This window comes from Heterodontus francisci, chromosome 2, assembly GCF_036365525.1.
Source record: "Heterodontus francisci isolate sHetFra1 chromosome 2, sHetFra1.hap1, whole genome shotgun sequence".
NCBI lineage: Eukaryota > Metazoa > Chordata > Chondrichthyes > Heterodontiformes > Heterodontidae > Heterodontus > Heterodontus francisci.
In genome coordinates, this window is record NC_090372.1 from 224,973,669 (window position 1) to 224,999,579 (window position 25,911).

Genomic DNA, 25,911 nt, shown 5'->3' on the forward strand with positions numbered 1-25,911 from the left:
GAGTAAACCAATATGTAAAAGATAAAAAGGAGCAGGTGACTGTTCTGTCCGGACGGACAGTCCTACCAGCACTGACAGGCAGCCCTAACGAACTGCCTAATGAGGATGATATTGATTGGGGATCCCTAGAGGAGGAGGCACATAATTATAACCAAGAAGGAGAAGACCCCTCCCCCACTTACGCTCCGGCGAATAAGGCCAAAACAGCTCCTGTAAAGGTGGAGTACGTCCCTGGGGTGCCAGCACAACACGGGGCGGTGGGCCGGGACGGACACCCAGGGCAACCAGCCCGACCAGCACATTTAAGAAAGACATATATATCCCTGTCTCCCGGGGACACTATGAAGTTACTGGATAAACTTCCACTCCTAAAACCCCGTTATAACAATGCAATCTTCTGGCAGAAGATTAAAGAAATGCAAATTTGTCACAATCTCCACAATCGGGATGTCATAGGATTAATCAGGACCAAAATGCCTGAGAATTATTGGGAACGATTGCAGGCTGCCCACTGGGATGGTACCTGGTGTGCGGACCTGGCTGCTGACCTGCAACAACTGGAACAAGACCTGATTATGTTTAAAGCCGATGTCACTGCTACCCTTGGTCAGGTTCCCCCGCCCCTCCCACCATAAAAGCCGATGTCACTGCTACCCTTGGTCAGGTTCCCCCCCACCCCCACCATAAAAGCCGATGTCACTGCTACCCTTGGTCAGGTTCCCCCGCCCCCCCCCCCACCATAAAAGCCGATGTCACTGCTACCCTTGGTCAGGTTCCCCCGCCCCTCCCACCATAAAAGCCGATGTCACTGCTACCCTTGGTCAGGTTCCCCCCCCCCCACCACCACCATAAAAGCCGATGTCACTGCTACCCTTGGTCAGGTTCCCCCCCCCCCCCCCCCACCATAAAAGCCGATGTCACTGCTACCCTTGGTCAGGTTCCACCGCTCCCCCCCCACCATAAAAGCCGATGTCACTGCTACCCTTGGTCAGGTTCCCCACCCCCCCCCCACCACCATAAAAGCCGATGTCACTGCTACCCTTGGTCAGGTTCCCCACCCCCCACCCACCATAAATTGGAATTCGATTGTAGGGGTGACTCAGAACAAAGGGGAAGGAGCGCAGGAATATGGGACTAGAAAGTCCGAAGCTTTCCTAGCGCACAGTGACATGGCAAATGTAGATCGACAAAATCCAACATTTCTCCAGTTATATAGGGACGGAATAAGCCCCACTCACCAGGCAATATCGAAAACGGGACTAGTAAATTACAATAATTATCATGATTTGGAAAATTGGGGTACCGCTGTAGATAATCAACAAAAATCCAAAATAGCCACCCTTCTGACAGAATCTTGCAAAGCAGCCTCTGTAAAAAGAACAGAGACCTGTTTTAACTACAATAAACCAGGACATCGTCACGCTGAGTGGAGAGCCCCAAGGCAGGATGGCCGTAAGAAATGCAAAAACTCTCACAAAATGGGGCACGAAATAAAGGACTTTTTTATTCATTCATGGGATGTGGGCATCGCTGGCCAGGCCAGCATTTATTACCCATCCCTAATTGTCCTTGAGAAGGTGGTGGTGAGCTGCCTTCTTGAACCGCTGCAGTCCATTTGGGGTAGGTACACCCACAGTGCTGTTAGGAAGGGAGTTCCAGGATTTTGACCCAGTGACAGTGAAGGAACGGCGATATAGTTCCAAGTCAGGATGGTGTGTGTTTTGGAGAGGAACTTGCAGGTGGTGGTGTTCCCATGCATCTGCTGCCCTTGTCCTTCTAGTTGGTAGAGGTCGTGGCTTTGGAAGGTGCTGTCTAAGCAGCCTTGGTGCAATGCTGCAGTGCATCTTGTAGATGGTACACACTGCTGCCACTGTGCGTCGTTGGTGGAGGGAGTGAATGTTTGTGGATGTTGTGCCAATCAAGCGGGCTGCTTTGTCCTGGGTGGTGTCGAGCTTCTTGAGTGTTGTTGGAGCTGCACCCATCCAGGCAAGTGCAGAGTATTCCATCACACTCCTGACTTGTGCCTTGTAGATGGTGGACAGGCTTTGGGGAGTCAGGAGGTAAGTTGCTCGCCTCAGGATTCCTAGCCTCTGACCTGGGCACAGAGGGGGTGAACAGGAAGGAAAAGGACCCCAGCAGCAACAAAGGAAAGGAAAGGTGACTGACGAGACAGGCACAGCCGCCAGTAAAATGAGTAATCAACAGCTGTTAGATATCATACAGCACCTGACACGACAACAAACACAGCTCCAATGAGTGACATCGGCCCCCGGGCAGGAATCCGATCCCCGTATGTGGATTGAGGCATCGTTAGGGGGCCAGCGATGTGATATGTTAATAGATACGGGAGCATCAGTATCCTTGACTAACCTTGACCTGCCTACTACCCGACACTCTATTATGATACAGGGAGTAGGGGGCAGTAAAACTATAGCATACAAAAGTGAAACACAGATATTAGAAACTGAGGGTATGATACTACAAGTCCAGTTCTGGGTGTGCCCAAACCCGGAAGGTACAATACTAGGTATGGACTTACTCAATGAGCTGGGCACAATTGTAGACGCACAGAATAGGCAAATAATCTGGACGACTAAAAAGGGACACAAAGACAGAATCAATGGTAAATGGGTCCCACTAAGGAATGTAGCGACGATAGGCAGCATTAATACCTTGGCCAGGGACTGGACTGGAGATGGGATGTTGGGAACAATATGCCAAGCTATACCAGGAATCTGGGCCGAGAGCAAACAGGAATGTGGTCTCATCAAAACCACGCCAGAACGAAGTGTTGGGCCAACACACCCGCCTCACAAACAATACCCGATTAAACCAGAGGCCATGCAGGCAACTGAGGGAATAATAATGGCACTGATAGAACAGGGCATTTTACGGCCAACAGTGTCAATCACGAATTCCCCCATGTGGCCAGTTAAAAAACCCGACAGGAGTTACCGGTTAACTATAGATTATACTGCCCTAAATAAAGTAACACCCAAAGAGCACCCTATTGTAGCCAGCCCAGCCACGATCTTCAACGGTTTCAATCCAGAACATCGGATTTTTACAGTTCTAGATATCACAAATGGATTCTTGTCAATCCCACTGGACTCTGAGTCCCAGGAAAAATTTGCCTTCATCTCAAAGGGCAAACAATACACCAGGTCCAGATTCCCACAGGGATTCCACAACAGCCCAAACATCTTTCACCGGATCATGAGCAAAACCCTGGAAGAGTGTGACCTAGCCGCATATAATAGTACTATCTTACAGTACGTGGATGATATCCTGATCACCTCGGTGACCAACCGAGAACGCCTAGGGGCCCTGGTAACCGTATTAAAGACATTAGAAAAATCAGGATTCAAAATTAACCCAAAAGAAGGCACAGATCGGCCAGACCAGAGTACGGTACTTGGGACATGACATAAGTCAGGGAAGTAAAGCCCTCCCCGCCGATCGCAAAACAGCAATCGCTAATATGCCCCGACACACAACAGTGCAGGGGGTACAGCGAGTGATGGGCTTGTTCAATTACTGCAGAAATTTCATTCCCCAATTCGCTACCCTGGTGGAACCTATCCAACACTTAGTGAAAGGAGGAAAGCCCGGGATGGTACTAGTGGAATAGGGAAACGAGCAGGAGGAAACATATGGTAAATTAAAGGCAGGGCTGCTTGCAGCCCCAACCCTCAGACTATCAGACATGACAAAGCCATTCCATATCTATTATGATCTCGATGGGGGTTTCTATAATGCTGTAGTAACCCAGGAAAGGGGAGGTGTGATGAGACCAGTGGCATACTATTCTACACAAGAATCTCCGGTAGTTAGAGGGCTCCACCAATGCGTGGCTGCACTCGACTGCACAGCCTGGGCAGTGAGAGTATGTGAACCTGTCACAATGTCTGGACAGCTGATTATACATACCAAACACACTATAGTGGAGTTGTTAAACACCGGGAGATTGAAAACGGTGTCCGATGCTCGACGGGCCATGTGGGAAGCAGTACTGTTACCTAAAGACCAATCGATACAAATCATTAGAGATACAGGGATCAACCCAGCCGAGGGAATAATAGCCGAGGGAGAACCACATCAGTGCCAGACAGAAATAGATCAAGAAGTAGAAGGAGAAATAGTGGACGAACCCTTCACAGATCCCCACATAACCCTCTATGTTGATGGATCCAGACGATATATAAATGGACAGTTCCGTACGGGGTGGGCTGTGGTAGATCAAAGTGACACAGTCCTCTTACAAGGGGGACTGGAAGGAACAATATTCTGTGGATTTAGTGGCTTTAACGGAAGCCCTAAAGTTAGCAGAGGGAAAACACGTGAATGTGTTTACAGACAGTAGATACACATTTGGGGTAGTACATGATTATATGACAGCGTGGAGTAGACGAGGGTATGTAACGTCAGGAGGGGGACATATTCAGCACGAGAACGTGGTTCGAGAATTCGTAGAAGTAGTTAAGCTACCAGCTGCTGCAGCCTTAATAAATATCAAAGCGCATCGGAAGATGGAATGTAAGGAACAACAGGGAAACATGTTAGCTGACCAGGCAGCCCGGAATACCACAGAGAGGGCTGTGCCACAGACCATTCAAGTAGCCGCACTAGGACCAGGGGAATTAAACATTAAAAGAGTACAGGAAGAGGTTAGCATGGAAGAACGATCCCGATGGGAACATCAAGGGGCAGTTGTTGGGGGAGAAGGGGTTTGGTGAAAGGGACTACAAGTAGTCGTCCCGTCCTCCATACAGACTGAGCTACTCAAACTGTACCACAAACCGGATCACCACGGATGTGATGGGATGCTGAACCACCTGCTCAAAGATTGGTGGTGGGCCGGTGTAGGGAGAGACGTGGAGAAACACTGCCAACATTGTATAATATGTGCACAACATAACCCGGGAAAACCCATCAAGGTTAAAATGGCACATCAGCACCGACATAAAGGTCCGTGGGAAAACCTGCAAATTGATTTTACTGGGCCTCTGCCTAATAGTAGAGGAAAGTGGTATTGTCTGGTGATCATTGTTCAGTTCACCAGGTGGGTTGAAGCATTCCCGACTCAGACCAGGGCACACACTTTACAGGACAGGTCATGAAGCGAGTCTGTGGTTTACTGGGAATCCGACAACGGTTTCATGTCCCCTATCACCCGCAGAGTTCAGGAATGGTGGAGCAAATAAACCGCACTCTAAAAACAGCTATAGCAAAGGCCATCTCTGAGACCGGAAAGGGGTGGGTAGATGTCTTACCCTGTATATTAATGAGACTAAGAGCTACACCCAACCGAATGACAGGCTTGACCCCCTTCAAACTCATGACAGGGAGGGCTATGCAACTCCCCGAAAGCATCATAGTAGGCGGGGAGGATATGGGACCTCTACGAGACTGAATTAGGCAAAACGTAAGACAATTAGATCTGCAGTTAAAAGAGTTGTGACAGGAGGTGAGGGATCAGCAGGCCATACGGGACCTGGAGACACAAAACAAGGATAAGGCCGGCCCAGCCATACCACAAGTAGGGGAGAATGTTTTGGTCCGAGTTACCCCCAAACAGGCAGGATTCACCCCAAGGTAGATCGGACCATACGATATTATTCATGACTAGTGATACCTGTGCATGTGTCGATATGAAAGGGAAGGGCCGGTGGAAACACTGGTCCCAACGGAAAAAATATAATCAAGGGAATGATGGCTGAACCTGAGATAGGGCCTATCATGGAGACCACCTGGTATGTCATGTGATACCAGGAGTGGCGAAACACATTAGAGAATGGAATGTTCGGGGGACTGGGAGTAGTGGTGATGTTAACCGGAGTCTGGCTGGTATTCATCACCACTCAGGCACGAGCGCAGCGTGCTCAGATACAAATCTGATGGCAATACAGACACGGACTTGACGAGATAGAAATGGTACGATTATAAAAGACACAGCTATTAACCCATAAACAATAGAACCTTTTCCACCCACACAGGTGAGGAAATGAGTAGACCAGGAACTAACACCTGGTGACGACCAGGTCATTTTGTTTAAATCCCTGGATTAAAACACCGGAAGTGATGAACCCACAGTGGGCACTTCGACTCTGGGAAGTCGTGATACTGGGAACTCTGAGATTAATACAAGCACAAGAGAATGCTGATGCACCACTGGAGCAACAACAAACACAGGAGGGACATAACTACATGAACTATGGGGCTTTGTATAATTTCACTGATGGTATATGTATCCCAACAGTCAGGGACTGGAGTAGAGATAAAGCTTATTTTAATACATGGTTACAAGTCCACTCGGGAAATGATAAAGTATGCATACAATGCTCTACTGATGCAACAAGAGTCAGCTGCATCCGACGAAAAGAAACAAAAAAATCTGACAGGTGCGTGTTCGGAATATTGTGCGCACCACCTGTCGGAGCTCAGCCCATGACTACATATAGAAAGGGGATGGGATTATATGGGTATTATGAGGAGGTGAGGGCAACTGTGTTATCTTTGTAACTATGTTTTCCTCCCCCTCCGACACCACGCCCCGTGTCATTGGATCCCATGGTGAGTAAGGGGTTAAATCCTCACAGATTGTCTCCTGATAACAGGGTAGAGATGGGGCAGTAGTTTGCAAGGACGCTGGGGTCATGGGTAGGTTGGGATGATCAGAGAGCGGGAATCAGCGAGAGCAGAGCAGAGCATAAAGAGCCCGGGAGATAGAGAGTGAGAATTAACTCAGAGAGCAGGAAACAGCGAGAGCGGAGCAGAGCACAATGAGCCGAGGAGAGAGAGAGCGAGAGCTCAGTCAGAGAGCGGGAAACAGTGAGAAAGGAACGGAGCATAAAGAGCCCGGGAGAGAGAGAGAGCGAGATTTCATTCAGAGAGCGGGAAAAGTGAGAGCAGACTGGATAGTAAACATACCAGAAGAGAGAGAGCGAGAGTTTACTCAGATAACGGGAAACAGTGAGAGCGAAGCGGAGCGTAAAGAGCCCGAGAGAGAGAGTGAGAGTTCACTCAGAGAGCGGGAAACAGTGAGAGCGGAGCTGAGCAGAAAGAGACTGGGAGAAAGAATAAGTGAGGGGGTCACTCAGAGAGAAGGGAACAGCGAGAGTGGATCAGAGCATAAAGAGACCGGGAGAGAGAGTAAGTGAGGGGTCATTCAGAGAGTGGGAAACAGCGAGAGCGGAGCATAAAGAGACCGGGAAAGAGAACAAGAGTTCACTCAGAGAGCGGGAAACAGCGAGAGCGGAGCTGAGCATAAAGAGACCAGGAGAGAGAGAGATCAGGTGGAGTGAATCGAATTGGCTGAAGGCTGGCATCTGTGAAGCTGGGGATTCAGGAGGAGGCCGAGATGGATCATCCCCTGAACGAATAAATAAAAAGTCACTCTGACTGTAAGTGAACTGACAGCTTGGAGGTCATTCCTTGGTTCATCAGCTATTAATGCAGGTTCATTCCCCAATAGAGTTGCATAGACTCAGAATGAACTAGTCTTTCTCAATCTGCACTGCTACCTTCAATGTTTTGTGCATTTACACCCCTATGTCCTTCTGTTCCTGCAGCCCCTTTAGAATGATACCCTTTATTTTGTATTACCTTTCCTCATTCTGCCACCCAAAATGTATCACTTCACACTTCTCAGCATTAAATTCCATCTGCCATGTGTCCCCCATTTCACCAGCCTGTTTATGTTCTCTTGGAGCTGTGATTGAGCCCATGATGTTCATTGACATCTTGCTGATAAGACTGCTCAAAGGACTTGTGAGAACTATATTTGTTGCATCTGATAATTAATGTGTAAACATTAAGATACATATATCGACCATGATTTAACTGTTAGTTCATGTTTAATCGATGTTGGTTTTGGTTTGAGTGTTAATGTAACATTTTTGAAGTGAAATTGTGTCCATTTGGTTTTTCTTTCCTAAATTTGGGTCAGTTGATGGATTTGATCCTTTTGGTTTGTTAGTGATCTCCACAGGGATCGTAACAAATTGGGATCTTGTCCGGGATGTGATGTGTGACTGGGCTATGGAATGGATAGACTGGAATTTCCCAGAGCTAAAGCAAAGAATATTTCACCTTTACTTTGTCTGTGATCAGTGTGAAATTAACATGAGTACTATTGATGTTCAAAACTTTGTCAAGAGAGAAGATCTGACTCTCAGTGCCTTGAAACAATTGGCAAAAGATCATTTGAAGATTGTAGCTGGGATTGTTGGGGAAAGATTAAAACCAGAGGCTCAGAAAGCAGAGATAATCCAAGAATTGGTTCCTCACTTCTTTCCGAAATTGGGGTCAGTCAGTGGATTCAATTCTTTTGTTTTTTGTTGATCTCCATGTGGAGGATAAAATCTATCACTATCATCCTGACAGTTCACAATACTTCCAACTTTTTGTATTTGCCAAATTTTGAAATTGTGCCGAGCACACCCAAATCTATATCATTAATCTAGATCAAGATAAACAGTGGTCCCAATACTGCCCCCCTGGGGAACCCCACTGTATACCTTCCTCCAGTCCCAATACAACTGTCTTTCACCACAACCGTTAACATGCTCTTTGCCTTTGTCCCAGGAGATCTTTGTTATTTAATATCTCCTGCTGTAGACCCTATCACACACCTTCCCTTTGTTCTCTTCCCCACCATCACCTCCCCTCCTCCCCCCCCCTCCCCTTCATTACACTCTGCTTCCTGTCATTCAGCCAACTTCGTATCCATGTTTCCACTGTCCCTTTCATTCCATGGGATTCAACTCTGTTGACAAGTCTGTTATTGTGAGACTTTTATCAAACACCTTTTGGAAGTCCATTTTCACCACATCAATCACATTACCCTCAACAACTCTCTCAAGCATGTTGAGCAGAGCCTAGTGATCAACTCCATCCATGTGGAAAATTCTTTGATGGAACTGAAGCATGACTTGTCTAACAATATGTTCTGGACAGATCAGGTGATTACTAAACTCACTCAGTCCACAATGACACATTGGACAGTGGGTATCTGTGCTGTACTGAACCAGGTCAATGAACTGAGTCAAGATGCATTGAGACAGAAAGTAGTTTATTGAAACCCATTGAAAAGCAATGTTGAAACAGAAAGTGACACTGCAGAATGTGCAGCTGTACTGATCCAGGACTGAATCCACTGTATATTCTGAACTCAATCCCACTGTGTGCTCAGTCAGCTCCTAATAAAAATGTGCCTCTACTGAGATGAAGCATTGACCTGATGGGGATCACATGATCATCCAAAATCCTCATAGTCCCCAAAGCAGGGGTGTCCCAGTAGAAAATGAAGATCCAAAGTCAGGCTGCCCCCACTCCTAATTCAGAGAGAGCTAAGCATCACATGTGAAAGTCCAAGAGAATCTCCAGAAGGTGTTAGAAAGATCTCTGGAACAAGGACTGGAATAGAGGAGGCATCAGAAATAGGGATTGAAGGAGGGGGCAGAGGAACATGGATCTGTTCAATCCACTGAGATCACAAGGGGACATTCCAGGAGATGGGGGTCTCTGAGAGGGGCTTTGGTCTGGAGCTGAATCAATCTTCCCCAGTGTCCATGGGATGGAAGCGGCCTCTCTCTGTCCCACAAGATACCGAGTGTGTCATTACCACAAACAACAAGATAATCATTTACAATTCTCGCTTTCTTCACTTCATGAGACTTTATGTCTAAATTCTATCCGTGCTGCCTCATTAAGAGGGGATACTTGTGGAGCTGTCTTTGGAGCCAGTGTCCTTTCCTGCTTTATTAAAAACAGAGCCCATCTCCGTGTGAGCCGTGGGAATGCGGGTTAATGTTGAGGAGGCGGTGGAGCTGGGACTGTGTCTCAGGCTGATTGGCAAACTCATTTACTGCAGCTTAAACAGAGCTGTCAGAAAAAGGGGCATTGTGTTCAGCAACCTTACTCACCTGGGAGGTTTCACTTGTTATCATGGAGATATTCCGTATTCTAGCTTTGTTATTTGTTACAATCTGTTCTGCTCAGCCGCCCTCTCTCTTTCTGCCTGCTGATAAATGTTGGATATCTCCCAAATTCCGGCAAGAGTGTGGATTTGTGGGAATTGCAGGCAGTGAGTGTGTGCGGAGAGGCTGTTGCTTTGATGTTGGGAGCCGGGATGTGCCGCCGTGTTTCTATTCACTGGACAATCTGCCAGGTGGGTGTATTCTCACTCCGTCTATATTCCAGAGCAGTCATTTCCAGGGTCAGCTGTAGTTGGGATTATCCAGGATAATCCTTTGATTTTCCTTGGATTCAATTCAGTGAATATTTCAAACCTGTCTGTGAAACTGATTGTGGGATGAAGACTATCTCCTCCAATAGTTTATCTTCATCCCAATCAAACTCCCCAAGGAGAATCCCGGGAATATTAACTGTCAGGATTTAACAGAGTCCTGATAATATTGGACTGGTTCAGGGTTTGGTTTTAAGCAGAGGTTTGTGGAGAGAATTCCATTTTAATTTGAGGCAGATGGAAACCTGCCTGTCAATGGCAGGGAGAGAGAGAGTATTCACGGATGTTCAAGGGGCTGGAATTGAAGGAATGTGAGAATTGTGAGGGGGGGTGGGATGTTGGAAATTCGGAGGGGATTTTAACTCTGTTGGACTGGGAGCTGAAGTGAGTTGGAATGCAGGATAAATATTGAACTGGATTTAGTGTGGGTTAAGATTGGGACCGGCAAGTTATGGAAGAGTGAGACTAATTCTGGGATTGGGATTCTCCTGGGAAATGATGGGGGCATTTTTTAATCATTTGTTCATGTGCTGTGGGCATCTCTGATGGGGCTAGGATTTATTGTTCATGTCTAATTCACCTTGAGAAGGTGGTGGTGAGCTGCCTTCTTGAACTGTTGCAGTCCATTTGGGGTAGGAAAACCCACAGTGCTGTTGGGAAGGGAGTTCTAGAATTTTGATCCAGTGATAGTGAAGGAATGGTGATATAGTTCCAAGTCAGGATGATGTGTGACTTGGAGGGGAACTTGCAGGTGTTCCCATGCATTTGCCCTTGTCCTTCTAGGTGGTAGAGGTTGTGGGTTTGGAAGGAGCTGTCTAAGGAGCCTTTGTGCATTGCTGCAGTGCATCTTGTAGATGGTACAATGTGAATGGCATGCTATCCACAATCAACAGGGCTGCTTTGTCCTGGATAGTGTTGAACTTGTGTTCGAGCTGTACAGATCCAGGCAAGTGGAGAGTATTCCATCACATTCCTGACTTGTGCCTTGTAGATGGTTGACAGGCTTTGGGGAGTCAGGTGGTGAGTTACTTGCAGCAGGATTCCCAGTCTCTGACCTGCTCCTGGAGCCAGAGTATTTAAATGGCTGCTTCCATTCAGTTTCTGTTCAATGGTAGCCCGAGGGTGTTGGAAATTCATAACTGTTGAAAAATTACAGCACAGAAGGCCATTCAGCCCATAGGGCAGCTAGTTTTATTCAGTCAGCACAGACACCATCTAATCCCCTTCCAGCACCTAATCCATTGCCTTGTGGGTCACAGCTTGTCAGGTGCATGTCCTGGTACCTTTTTTAAATTAAGGGTTTCCACCTCCAGCACAATTCCTGGTAGTGAATGCCAGGCACTCGTCACCCTCTGGGTGAAAAAGCTTCCCTCATGTCTCCTCTAATCCATCAATCATAAATCTGTGCCCCCTGGTAACTGACATCTCTGCTTGGGGAAATGGGTCTTCCTTGTCTAGTCTCTCAGCCCCTCAGAATTTTCTACTTCTCTGCCTCCTCCTTTCTAAAGGAAACAACCATTGCTGAGCCAATCTTCCTCATATCCAACTTTCAAACTCTGGCAACATTCTTGTAAATCTGTTTTCTCCAAACAATTATGTCCTTGTAATTGATGATTCAGTGATTGTAATGTCATGGAGAGATAGTTACTTGCTCCCTTGTTAGCAAAGGTCATTGCCTGGCACTTGTGTGGCACAGAGGTCGCTTTTCCCAAAGAAATCTTAGAAACAGCACATGTGGCCATTTGGCCTGTTGTGTCCATAATGTCTCAGAGCAATTCAGCTCTTCCCTTTCCCAGAAGCCCTGCATCCAGTCTCTCGATAATTATCCTATAGTCTTTGAAAGCTCTGATTAAATCTGTCTCCACTACTCGGGCAGTACATTCCAGATCCTAACCACTCGCTGTGTCACTTTTCCCTCCTGTCACCTCTGCTTCTACCAATCTCCTTCAATCTGTGCCCTCTGGTTCTCCACCCTTGTGCCAATGGGAACAGTTTCTCTCTATCTAATTGGTCTAGGCCCCTCATGTTCCCCACCTATCAAATCTCTCCTCCTGGGGAAGCTGGGACTGTATTCCTTGTTCTATCCACAGAGCTGAAGTCCCAGTCCCTCATCCCTGGAAGTATTCTCAGAAACATGTTCTGCTGAGATTGGGACAACAACTAAACTCCTTTCATTGCCTGTCTTGCAGTTTGCACCAAGGATGGGCGGGTCCTGATCGCCATCTCCAAGGATTTGACGCTGCCTCCTGTAAACCTGACAACGGTGCATCTGAAGGATGGACACGGAGCTGAGTGCAGTCCCACCGTGGCCTCTGTAGACACTGTGCTCTTTGAGTTCGCACTTACTGAGTGTGGCACTAGCCAGCGGGTATGTATTGTGGCTTGGCTGTCCCATCAATGGGTGTCAGTCAGTACTGATGGTCTTGTGTCTCTTGTAGCTGGACGGGGTGGACGTGGTGTATGAAACGGATGTGTTGGCTCAGTTTGAGATCTTGGATGGTGCTTTGGGATCGGTGAGCCGGGACAGCCCCTTCAGGTGAATATGGGAGCACATTGAGCGGCTAGAGGTGGTGAGGAGCTGAATTGTGCAGCCGTGTCCCTTCTCTTGCAGGCTCCATGTCCAGTGCAGTTACAAGGGAAGCCAGGAGTCTGAATTGCAGCTGAAGCCCCGAGTTTACACCCTTTCTCCGCCACTGCCTGCCACCGAGACCGGGATCCTGCTTCTGGAGCTGAGAATAGCGAGAGGTAGCGAGTGCTCTCTGATGGCTAGTGTCCAACTTCTGTCTCTCTCTCTGTCTCTGCACATTGTGGCCATCCTGCATCTTTCTCTTTTCAGATGCTGCCTACCGGAGCTGGTACGTGGCCAGTGACTACCCGATCCTGAGTGTGCTCCGGGAGCCCGTGTTTGTGGAGGTTCGTGTCCTGAACCGGAACGACCCATCCCTTGTGCTGGTGCTCAATGAGTGCTGGGCGAGCCCTACTGCCGAGCCCTATTCCCAGCTTCAATGGAAGCTCCTGGTGAACAGGTGAGGGGGTGGGGGAGGCAATGAAGATTCAGCAAAGCAATGAGGTGTTAGCAAGTGGTTTCCCTGTTCCTCTGCATTGTATTCTAGTCTCATCTTGGATCACTAGTTGACAGCAATGCTATCATTCTTTCTGTTCCAGGTGCCCCTTTACTGGTGACAACTACAAAAGCCGCCTCCTCCCGCTAGACGCTGCTTCCCATTTGCGTTTCCCAACTCATCATAAGCGCTTTGTAGTCAGCACTTTCACTTTCTGGGAGCGAGTTTCAGGCCGGCCTCTGAGCGGGGAGGTGAGTCTCCTTCAGTCATTCTGGCTGACTTGGTTGAGCTTGTTACTGAGTGAGCTCCCTGTTCTATCTATCTTTTTGAATGGAGAAGCATTCCTCTCCTCCTGCTTCCTGGGAGCTGTGGCACTCACCATACCGCACTGTCTCTTTGCAGGTTTACTTCCACTGCAGTGCTGAGGTTTGCTCCCCTTCCAGCCGAGAGAACTGCACAGCTTCCTGCAGCCCCAGTAAGTACCTGGGATGTGAGTAGAAAGTGAACCCTGATGGGGAGTGTGTGAGATCTGAACACTGGGCCCAGAAGTGTCAGTAATCCTGCAGCTCTGAACTGCTCAATGTTTTCCCCCAAGTCCCACTGTGTGCAAGTTTCCATCAGGAAGTGGCAGTCAGTGTGAGCACAAGAAAGCAGGGAGATGCAGACCAAGCATGTTGTGATCCCTCAGCCAGGATAATGTGAGCAGGAATGTTGGTTCATTGTTCCTCACTCCTCACCTGCAGAGTGGAATCTAATTGGTCCAGGTGCACTCTGCTCCAAACCTTATCTGGTCAGGAATAGGTTCAACATTTTTTGTCTGGGACATTGAACTGGCACCTTATTCTCATTCTGTCACCAGGTATTCCAGATGTAATGAAACTATTTTCAGTGGAGAGGACATTCCTATCAACTGGTGACATTACTTCACGGAGTCCACACTGACCATTCTGCAAGCTGCTTGGTTGAAGCAGGTTCATTTGAATATCGGAAAATCAGTTTTAGTCAGGCAGCCATTTTTAACTCGTGCCCCTTATCTCTGATATTTTGCACCAGATGTCTTTTTTTGCATCTGACCAAGTTTTATAACTAGAGGAAGCCTTTCCATCCAGTCAATTGTTAACTCTTAAAGCATCAAATCAGTCCCATTCCCTTGCTCTATCCCTGTAACTCTACAAGTTTTATTTCCATCAAGCACCCATCCAATTTACTTTGAAACTTGCATGTGGTGGAAGCAGAGATTATCAAGTTTGAGCTTGAACATCTGATTCAGGTAACTACTGAACCTTGAACTCTTCCTTCCCCAGTGAGACAAAGAAGCACCAATAACCAGCCTGGGACCTTGGTGACCACTGGGCCCATCATTTTCCTGGAAGATGGGGAGAGATTGTCTGCAGGGATCCAGCAGGAAGAGAAAGGTAAAGGAGGAACTTCCTCCAGTGTGTAGTGATGCAGTAACTGGTGCCCCTCTAACCCTGGCTTCTCTCCACAGATGCTGCTGTGGATTCCCCCTCCCATGTTCTTCCTGGAGTAGCAGTTGGGGTGGCTCTGTTCTCTGTGGCCCTGTTGGTTGGGACTGTTGCTGTGTGGAAAATGGATGTGGCTCACAGGGTGGGTTCTGAGTGCAGATCAATGGAACTGTAGATCTGTCTGGATAATAAACTCCTGTTTATAGATGAAGTCTTAGTCTCTATCTGAATGTTAAATTATTCAATGGCAGTTGCAATTTATAATGAACTTTTCAGTGATCAATTACCTCACCCACAAGTATAAAATGGGGTTGATCATGATTCTAGTTGGAACTAACTCTGATCCTGGGCAATTGTCTCAGACCTCTTTCTGGTACTGCCAGTTCCATAAATATATTAACTAGTTCAAACCTGACATGAGCAGTCAGCTCCATCCTCAGTGAACAGGACTGGTTTTCTGGACTCTGCCACAGACATCTGAACAATCTGTTCCTGCTGAGAATTAACCCTGAGCTGATGTATTGAGGATTAGTCTAGACCATGTGCTTGGGTTTTTATTGGGTTGCTGGAGATACTGGTTACTGACAAATATACCTGGATGCTTCAGGAGGAGGGAGAAGTGCAACATGAGGAGCACCAGCATTCCTACTAATTGGACCAAGTTTGGATGTCTGATGCATCCTTGAAGATGGGGAAACAGCAAGTCAGGTTGCTGAAATGACACTTAATGGGAGATTAGGAAAACTGACTGGAGCCTGGCAGTGCTGCAGGATTCCCTTGTTTCTCTAGTCTGGGTGATGTTTGTAATTGACTAATCTGATTGTTCCTACAAATATCTTTAGCAGTTTGGGCTGTTGCTGAGCAGCAGTGGAAGCTGAATACTGAGTCTGAGCAGTTGTTGGGAATTGTCAAATACAGATTGATAACAGACCCATTACAAAGCATGAAGGAGGGTCAGCATTAGGATATTCAGGATGGAGTCTGTGGCTGCTCGTCCTTGTGTAGTGTCAGCTGAATGAAGCTCTACTCCACTCTATTCAGTGGAATGACACTGCTCTATTACAACAGCTCAGTGCTAATTCAATACACTTGTCTGGGCAATCCTTTAGAAAGGGATTGCTGCTGATATTGAGCATGTAGTTTCAGAAGGCTTGGAGAAACTCACCTGAAAATGACAGTAAAGTCAGACAATATTGGCATAAAATTAATAACTATCTGTAACCATCTGCAGCCTGTTCTGTAGGTCTTCCTCCCATCACCTCTGGTTCTATTGTTGACCAGCCTGTGCCCTTTGGTTCTGATTTATTCTAACAATGGTAAGTTCTGTAACTATAGTTCAGACCCTCACTTTGAACAATTAGCAAATCACCTCAGCTTCTCCTTGTAGATTTTGAGAACAGCAGCAGCTTCTATCAACGTAATTGGCATTGCTCATTCTAGTAACTTTTCTGCACCCTCTACATCCTTCACCTACATTTAGTTTATAGTGTCCAGAATTTTTAACAGGCCTCCAGTTGAGGTCTAAACAATTTTAGTAAACTTTCTCACAGGATGGTCCATTTCCACTTGAATCTGAACTGTTGGTGGAGCTGCCTCATCCAATTAGTTGTTCAATTGTCTACTTTTATTTCTGGCTCAAGGAAAAGACTGAAATGCCTAATAAAATCTTTCATTGACCATTTATTCTCTGCTTCTTGCTGTTATGACCAAGACAGGAGCAGTGCACAGTTCTTCTTCAGTTCCACTTCTCCATGGATCATCGGACAGTATTTAGGAGTGGTCACTGCACAGTCCTTGAGGAGACAGATTCCCATCTTCACATTTAAGGATACCCTACATGTTTAAGAACTACAACCATGGTGAATGGGATAGAACAAACAGTACAGCACAGGAACAGGCTATTCAGCCTTCCAAGTCTGCACTGATCATGCCACAATTGCAAACATATTGAGCAATGCAAACCTGAGCAGCCATGGAGGTGCTGTGGGTTATCAGCAGCAGCATTGTATCTAACCTCATGGCCTGGCATTTCCCCACTCTACCATCCCCATCGTGTAGGGATGCCAACATTGGTTCAATGAAGTGTGCAGGAAGGCATGCCAGCAGTAGCACCAGGCATACCTCAATGAAGTGTCAGCCTGGTGCAGCTCCAACCCAGGATTACTTGCATGCCAAACAGCATAAGCAACATGCAACAGGCAGAGCTAAGTGATCACACAACCAACAGATCAGATCTAAGCTCTGCAGTCCTGCCACATCCAGTCCTGAATGGCAGTGGACAATTGGACGAGGCAGCTCCACAAACATCCCCATCCTGAATGATGGGGGAGCCCAGCACGTCAGTGCAAAAAAGATAAGGCTGAGCCTGTGTGGAGTTTGCAAGTTCTCCCTGTGTCTGCGTGGGCTTTCTCCGGGTGCTCCGGTTTCTTCCCACAAGCCAAAAGACTTGCAGGTTGGTAGGTAAATTGGCCATTATAAATTGTCACTAGTATAGGTAGGTGGTAGGGAAATATAGGGAATGGTGGGGATGTTTGGTAGGAATATGGGATTAGTGTAGGATTAGTATAAATGGGTGGTTGATGGTCGGCACAGACTCGGTGGGCCGAAGGGCTTGTTTCAGTGCTGTATCTCTAATTTGCACCAGTCTTCAGCTAGAAGGGCCGAGTCGATGATCCATCTCTGCCTCCTCCTGAAGTCCTCGGCTTCACAGATGCCAGACTTCAGCCAATTTGACTCGCTCCACATGATATCAAGAAATGACTGAAGACACACAAGTCATCAAGGCTGTTTGTTTTCAAACAAAACCTCTAGTGTCTTCCCACTGACTCTTGTAGCAATAAAAACATCCATGGAATTTTTCAGTTTTGCAAATAACAAACATCCACAATCTTTAACAGAAGTCCTCAAAACATCTCAAACAGATCATAACACTGCCACTGAGCTAATTTTGGTTCCAACTTGCTCATTTCCCCTTGGATCCCATGAGCTTTCACTTTTCTCACTAATCTGCCATGTGGGACCTGGTCAAAAGACACATTTCATTGTAGACATCAAAACTTGCTCATTGACTATTACCTCCTTCAAAGAGTTATTGAAGTTAGTCACAAATGAGCTTCCTTTAATAAACCCAACACTGGTTGTCCATCTCATCCTTCACTTGCTAATTGACGATTTTTCAGTCCCTCAAATTTCTCCAATAATTTGCCCATTGACTTTACACAGACTACCTTGTTATTACCTGATTTACTCAGTGCCATTAGAGAAGTTCACTCCTTTAGATGTGCATCAGCTCAGTCCTGATACGCCACCTGCTGTACCCTCCAGCTCAAAGATCAGAATACAGATGTGTTAGTTATAATTTCACTCCCCAAATTTGCTATGTTTGAGCAGTTCCCAAGAGTGAAATATTCTAATTTGTAAAACAACTTTACTTGTGGCTCTGGTGATTTACCTGCCACAATTGGCAAGTAATTGTTTATGAAGGTGTTTATTTTTATTCGTACATCAAACAAGAGCGACGTCTCAATTCATTCCATCTTTCTGCCTCAGGAGAATACTTGGCATCAGGTGGCAGGACTATATCTCCAACACAAAAGTCCTCGAGGCAGCCAACATCCCCAGCTTATACACCCCACTGAGTCAGCGGCGCTTGAGATGGCTTGGCCATGTGAGCCGGATGGAAGATGGCAGGATCCCCAAAAACACATTGTACAGCGAGCTCACCACGGGTATCAGACCCACCGGCCGTCCATGTCTCCGCTTTAAATACGTCTGCAAACGCGACATGAAATCCTGTGACATTGATCACAAGTCGTGGGAGTCAGGTGCCAGCGTTCGCCAGAGCTGGCGGGCAGCCATAAAGACTGGGCTAAAGTGTGGCGAATCGAAGAGACTTAGTAGTTGGCAGGAAAAAAGACAGAGGCGCAAGGGGAGAGCCAACTGTGTAACAGCCCCGACAAACAAATTTCTCTGCAGCACCTGTGGAAGAGCCTGTCACTCTAGAATTGGCCTTGAAAGCCACTCCAGGCACTGCTTCACAAACCACTGACCACCTCCAGGCGCTTATCCATTGTCTCTCGAGATAAGGAGGCCAAAGAAGATGTATTCCTAATGTCCAGCATGCAGTCTGGCAATTAAGGAAACTCTTACAGAAGCCATAGACATGAAGATTATCTGAAAGCTTGGTGACCAAGGAAACATTACAAATTCATTAGTGATCTGCAGCCTCAGATAGCTACATAGGGGAATGATATGACAATAGAGGCCTGGCTTAAAAATGGGCATGGTCCAGTAAGGAGCAATGAAGGAAGGAGGGAGAGAAACAATGGCGGTACCATTCCACAACTGCATATATTCCAGGGACCAACTAGTAGAAAAAGATACAGTGGAACTAATTTGCAAGGAAATTACTGAGCATTGCAAAAACTCTATAGAGTAGTTATAATGGGGGACTTCAATTATTCTAATGTGGACTGAATAATGGTCGTGTAAAGGGCAGAAAGGGGGAAGTGTTTCTCAAGTGTGTTGAGGAGAATTTTCTACTTCAGTTATGTTTCTAGTCCAATGAGGAAGGAGACATTTCTGGATCTGAATCTCATTCTAGGGAATGAGATGGGACAAGTGGATCAAGTGTTAGAATATATAGAGACAGTGTTCATATCACAAGGCTTAGGTTTTTTTTTGGAAAAAAATGTAGGGACAAATTCAGAGGAAAAGTAATGAAATTTGGGTGAAGTCAATTTCAATGGTATGAGAATAGGTCTGTCCCAGATATATTGTCAGGCAGAATTGCAATTGAATAAAGGACTACTTTTCAAAAGAGTTTGGGTAATGTTAAGGTGCATTCCCATGAGAAAGATAGGACAAAAAACAAAGCCAGAGCTCCCTGGATGACAAGAGATAGAGAGTAAGATGAATCAGAAAAAAGGTGTATGACAGAAGTCAGGTGAACAAGTGTGAACAGGCTAAACATTGAAAGTTCAGAGTGAAGTGGAAGAAATGAGAAGCAAAAAGAGGAGAGACTGGCAGCTAACAGGGAATACAAAATCTTCTATAGGCAGATCTGAGGAAGGATGTTCTTGCTCGAGGGAGTGCAGCAAAGGTTGACCAGACAGATTCCTCTGATGGTGGGACTGACGGATGAGAAGAGATTGAGTCAGTTAGGATTATATTCGCAGGAGTTAAGAGTGAGGGGGGGGGGGGTCTCAGAATTTTATAGGTTTCAAACAGGACTTGACAGGGTAGATGCAGGAAGGATGTTCCCGATGGTGGGAGAGTCCAGAACCAGGGGTCACAGTCTAAGGATACAGGGTAAGCCATTCAGGACTGAAATGGGGAGAAATTACTTCATCCAGAGAGTGGTGAGCCTGTGGAATTCACTACCACAGAAAGCAGTTGAGGCCAAAACATCTGTTTTCAAGAAGGAGTTAAATATAGATATCGGAGTTGGGTCTAAAGGGAACAAAGTGTGTGGTGCAAAAGTGGGAACAGGTTACTGAGTTGGATGATCAGCCATGATCATAATGAATGGCGGAGCAGGCTCGAAAAGATGAATGGCCTACCCGTGCTCCTATTTTCTAGGTTTCTATGTCAGCAGTAAAAGGTGCTAAGAGAATGAGTGGGGCTGATTCAGGACTAAAAGTGGGAAGTATGGAGGCAGAGGGCATAGCTGAGGCATTAAACAATTACTTAGCATTGGTCTTGACCAAGGAAGATGCTGCCCAAGGCAGTGACAGGAGGTAATTAACACACTGTATAGGCTAATTGATAGCAGTGACATTAGAAAGACTGGTTGCAGTTTAATTGGTAAGTCAATGGGACTGGATGAGATACATCCAAGGATACACAGAGACCAGGGCAGAAATTGCACAAGTACAGACCATAATCTTCCATTCCTCAGAGACGGGAGTGGGGCCAAAGGACTGCAAGGATAACCCATCCATTACAGGCCAGTCAGTCAGTTCAACCTCATTTATGGGAAAGTTTTTTGAAAATGAAAATCCAGAGCAAACTAACAAGTCACTTGGACACATGTGGATTAAAGGGAAGCCAACATGGATTTGCTAAGGGAAAACAGTGATTAACTAATATTTCAGTGAAGAAACTGAGGGTTGGAGAGTGATGCAGTTGGAATGTACATGGACTTCCTGAAAGCATTTCAGAAAGTGCCTAAAGCAGGTTTGTCAGCAACGTTGACAACAATGGAATAAAAGGGATTGACAAGGACCTAGACATAATGCATAGCAAAATTAACATTTGCCAATGACACAACTTGGAATTATTGTGAAGAGGACAGTGATATGTCTTTAAAGACAGGTTGGTGGAATGGGCAGACAAAATATAGAACATAAAACATTACAGCGCAGTACAGGCCCTTCGGCCCTCGATGTTGCGCCGACCTGTGAAACCATCTGACCTACACTATTCCATTTTCATCCATACGTCTATTCAATGACCACTTAAATGCCCTTAAAGTTGGCGAGTCTACTACTGTTGCAGGCAGGGCGTTCCACGCCCCTACTACGGAGTAAAGAAACTACCTCTAACATCTGTCCTATATCTATCACCCCTCAACTTCAAGCTATGTCCCCTCGTGTTTGCCATCACCATCCGAGGAAAAAGACTCACTATCCACCCTATCTAACCCTCTGATTATCTTGTATGTCTCTATTAAGTCACCTCTCCTCCTCCTTCTCTCTAATGAAAACAACCTCAAGTCCCTCAGCCTTTCCTCATAAGGCCTTCCCTCCATACCAGGCAACATCCTAGTAAATCTCCTCTGCACCCTTTCCAAAGCTTCCACATACTTCCTATAATGCGGTGACCAGAACTGCACGCAATACTTCAGGTGCGGCCGCACCAGATTTTTGTACAGCTGCAGCATGACCTCGTGGCTCCGAAACTCGATCCCCCTACTAATAAAAGCTAACAAATCATATGCCTTCTTAACAGCCCTATTACCCTGGGTGGCAACTTTCAGGGATTTATGCACCTGGACACCAAGCTCTCTCTGCTCATCTACACTACCAAGAATCTTCCCATTAGTCCAGTATTCTGCATTCCTGTTACTCCTTCCAAAGTGAATCACCTCACACTTATCCGCATTAAACTCCATTTGCCATCTCAGCCCAGCTTTGCAGCCTATCTATGTCCCTCTAACCTACAACATCCTTCGGCACTATCCACAACTCCACCGAACTTCGTGTCATCGGCAAATTTACTAACCCACCCTTCTACACACTCATCCCGGTCATTTATAAAAATGACAAACAGCAGTGGCCCTAAAACAGATCCTTGCAGTACACCACTGCTAACTAAACTCCAGGATGAACATCAGGCCGATGTGATTCAAGAATGAGGAAAGGCAATATAAAATAAATTAGAGATGGTGTGGGGAGGAGGATGAGGAGGTGGTGGTGTAGTGGTAATGTCACTGGACTAGTAATCCAGAGTACAAGGCAGATGGCAAAATGGACGTGGACAGTGCTGCCTCGCTCTGGGAAGTAATCTTCAAATGAATATTCAGGACATCAAGGTAGAAAACATGCAGTCCGCACTCTGCGGTGAAACCCAGCTACCCAACCATATAGGACTAAGTGTTGGGCCTGGGTCAGATTTTAATTTTATACTTGCGGCAGACTTTACTAGCAAGTGTTAGGACAGCTTCTATATTGATCAGCATTTTTGAGATCTGGTGTAATTTAGAGTTGGATTTTGGGAAAACTGAATATACTCCATCGATGGTTTTATCCAGGTAAACGATTAGTGGAAGGTTCCCCATTTTCAAATAACCCAGCAGGGGTTTGTGACTTGGAAGATGTTTACAAGACAAGATTGAGAGGTCAGGAGGCTCATCTCCTGTGAAATTGTTGGTTTATATTTGGACAGCTAGTTGAGATATTGACAATGGTTGAAAAGACAGTTGGAGAAAACTTGAAGAAAACCAAATCACCCCGACTCAGTCTGTTCCTGCAGTTTGGAAAGAGTCTGCCACTTTTCCAACTTGGAACTGAAAAGCACGTGTAAGAAGCAGACTAAAACTGGTGCTGCATTCCTGCTGTAAGGAATGTGTCCGAAACCTCTGCTGCTGCATTTCCTGGAAGCCTACCCAAACTGATCTGCAATATCACCCAAGAACTATTCTAGGAAGATCCCAATGAGCCCTCCATATGCATTTGGGATACCAAACCAAAACAAAGGACAGGCTTCCATTTCTACCCTTTCTTCAAGAAGTTAGTATTTTATCCCAAGTTTTGTCTTTTTCAGGCAGGGGTAAAAAGGGTACTTTAATATTTCACCATCTTAATGCTTTACTTCATTACTGGTTATGGCTCATTTTATAATAATGAGCTGGATTTTGTTCTTCACCATCCAGGACAAAGCAGCCTGCTTGATTGGCACCCCATTCACTCAAACATTCTACAAACATTCACTCCCTCCACCACTGACGTACAGTGGCAGCAGTGTGTACCATCTACAAGATGCACTGCAGCAATGCACCATGGCTCCTTAGACAGCACCTTCCAAACCCGCGACCTCTACCAACTAGAAGGACAAGGGCAGCAAATACATGGGAACACCACCATCTGCAAGTTCCCCTCCAAGTCACACATCATCCTGACTTGGAACTATATCACCGTTCCTTCACTGTCACTGGGTCAAAATCCTGGAACTCCCATCCTAACAGCACTGTGGGTGTACCTACGCCACATGGACTGCAGCGGTTCAAGAAGGCAGCTCACCCACTTCAAGGGCAATTGGGGATGGGCAATAAATGCTGGCCTGGCCAGTGACGGCCACATCCAGTGAATGAATAAAAAAAAAAATACTGGAATGTCTCAGTTGCTGTGACTTTTCTGGGGAAGGAGAATACATTCCCAGGTGATTTGAGCCACTTCATCAAGCTTAAAATGAAGGATTTGGCAAAACAGTTGGTGTTGGAGTTAAAACCAGGAGCTAAGAAAGCAGACAATTGATGTAATAACATTTGAAATTGGAAGAAAGCAAACTAGAGGAAAATGCAGTTGAAGTAATTCAAATTCAGTAATGAGGCAGTTTGAAGTTGTCAATGATAGAAATAGAACTGAAAATTTAAGCAGGAAGAATAGACAATGAAAAATAAAAACTTGATCTAGAATTTCAGAGAAGGAAGAGAATTCGAAGTTGAAAAGCTGGAACTAAGACACCAGTGTGGCCTTGACTTCAAGGAAAATCCTGGTGAGCAAAGATCTGACTCCAGCCCAGGACCTAGCAGACCACCACTCCAAGTTTGAGGCAAGGGATTAGAAGCACTTTTCCATTTCTTTTGAAACAAAAGATGCCAGACAGATGAAGTGGCCTAAGGAAAGCTGGACACTGCTGCTGCAAAGCAGGTTGATGGGCAGAGCTCAAGAAGTTTATGCCATGGTTGCTGAGGAGGCTTCTGCAGATTGAGATGTAAACTATCCTCACTGAGTTAGTCCCTGAAGCACTTTAGAACTTATGGAGATTGTCTGGGTAGACTTGTATAGAATTTGGGGGTAAAGCAAATTAATTTTGAAATTTGGATATGGGCACTAAAGGTAGAGGCCACATATGAGAATCTTTGAACTAATTCTCCTGGAAGATATTAAAATTCACTCCCTCCTTTGGGAAGAGCCCATGTAGAGAACCAGAAGGTTGAGCGCTGTGGAAATTGCAGATGATTACGAGCTTGTTTACAAGCCCAAACCCTTTGTCACCCCCACAAATCTGAGAAGGATAGAAGGTGGAGGGTGAAAGGAAGGCAAGTAGCCATGGATAAGGGATAGCTGGGAATGCCCTGGGATCTCATCAGGCCAGAAAGGAAGATGCCGAGGGTGGAAGTGAGGTCCACAAGGCTACAGCACTGACTGCAGCTGTAAGGCTAAATACAAAAACCACTGTGTGCAGGGTTTGTGAACGTGATACCAAAGAGTTTAGGGAATTCTTGTCTAAAAGGAACAGCAACTTCTTATCCCTCAAGTGAGGATGATAAACAGTTATACTTAGGAATACAGGAGCCAACTAAACAGTTATTCTGGGGGGAAAAGGCACAAGACTTCCACCAGAGAATGCACTGAATGCCAAGGATTTAGTGAATGACATTGACAGGGAGTTACATATACACCTGTACCTTTGTATTGGGTGCACTTGGTGTGACCAAATGCCTGGAATGGTAATTCTAAGAGTTGTCCATAGTTTGCCAGTAGCCTGATCTGATCTATTCCTGGGGAATGATCTGACTGGAGCAAAAGGCAGTAGCTTCTCCAGTAGTCACTGGAAAAACCAAGTGAAGTCAAAGAGACAGAACAGTTACAGGAAAAAGATTCCAGGAATTTCATTCATATGCAGTAACCTGAGTAATGGCTAAACCAGTTTCATTGTCAGAGGTAAAATTAGCACCAGTTGAACAACTGAAAGTTTATTTCATTTGGACTATCCAAATCCCGATTCAGCAAGTCTTCTCTATCAGTAACTCTGGATTAGCTTGCTCAGCCCTGATCAGCTCTAACAGAAGCTGATACAAAGGGCATTCCAGAAGATCACTATATTAAAAATGAGATTCTGATGAAGTGACAACCTCTTCAGACCTGTGGATGAAGAACAGATGGTAGTTGATAGTGGTACCTCTGAAGTATTGGTGGAAACTATTGAAGATAATACATGAAATTCCTCTTGTGGGGGTTATGGGGATTGTGTATAAAAATCATTTACTGGCCAGGTCGTTCCAAGGAAGTGGTGAGTTTTGTAAAACATACAGTCCATGTGCCTTGTATGGTAACAGTTCAAGAGGGCAGCTCACCACCACCTTCCAGAACAATTAGGGATGTGAAATAAATGCTGGCCTAGATAGTGACCCCACACATCCCAGGGATGAATATAAAAAAGTGCCAGATTGTGGGAAAACTAACACCTCCAATTCCCATACCAGTTGTTCAGAATCATTTCGGTGTTGGTAGACTGGAGGACCTTTACTGAAAGCAAGTGGGACACCAATATATAGTCATCACCATGGATACAGCTACTTGGTTCCCAGAAGCCATTCCCTGGAGAACTATTTCTGCTAAGGTAGTGGTTGAAATATTAACCCAGTTCACTAGATTATAGATTACTGATTTGATCTGACTGAAATTCA

General features: G+C 45.9%; 2 protein-coding genes across 5 annotated transcripts in view; one reads left to right on the forward strand and one right to left on the reverse strand.

The window, feature by feature from the left end:
- The window catches only part of LOC137351684 (zona pellucida sperm-binding protein 4-like), a 67,560-nt gene that overhangs the window by 26,532 nt on the left and 15,117 nt on the right, over positions 1-25,911 (reverse strand). The window lies entirely within an intron of this gene.
- Positions 4,392-14,976, forward strand: LOC137351898 (zona pellucida sperm-binding protein 4-like). Its single transcript, XM_068016772.1, has 10 exons — positions 4,392-4,667; positions 6,260-6,401; positions 12,439-12,617; positions 12,688-12,785; positions 12,861-12,994; positions 13,086-13,275; positions 13,415-13,562; positions 13,714-13,786; positions 14,616-14,726; positions 14,801-14,976. The coding sequence occupies exons 1-10, from the start codon at positions 4,392-4,394 to the stop codon at positions 14,950-14,952; spliced, it is 1,503 nt and encodes a 500-aa protein (XP_067872873.1). The 3' UTR covers positions 14,953-14,976.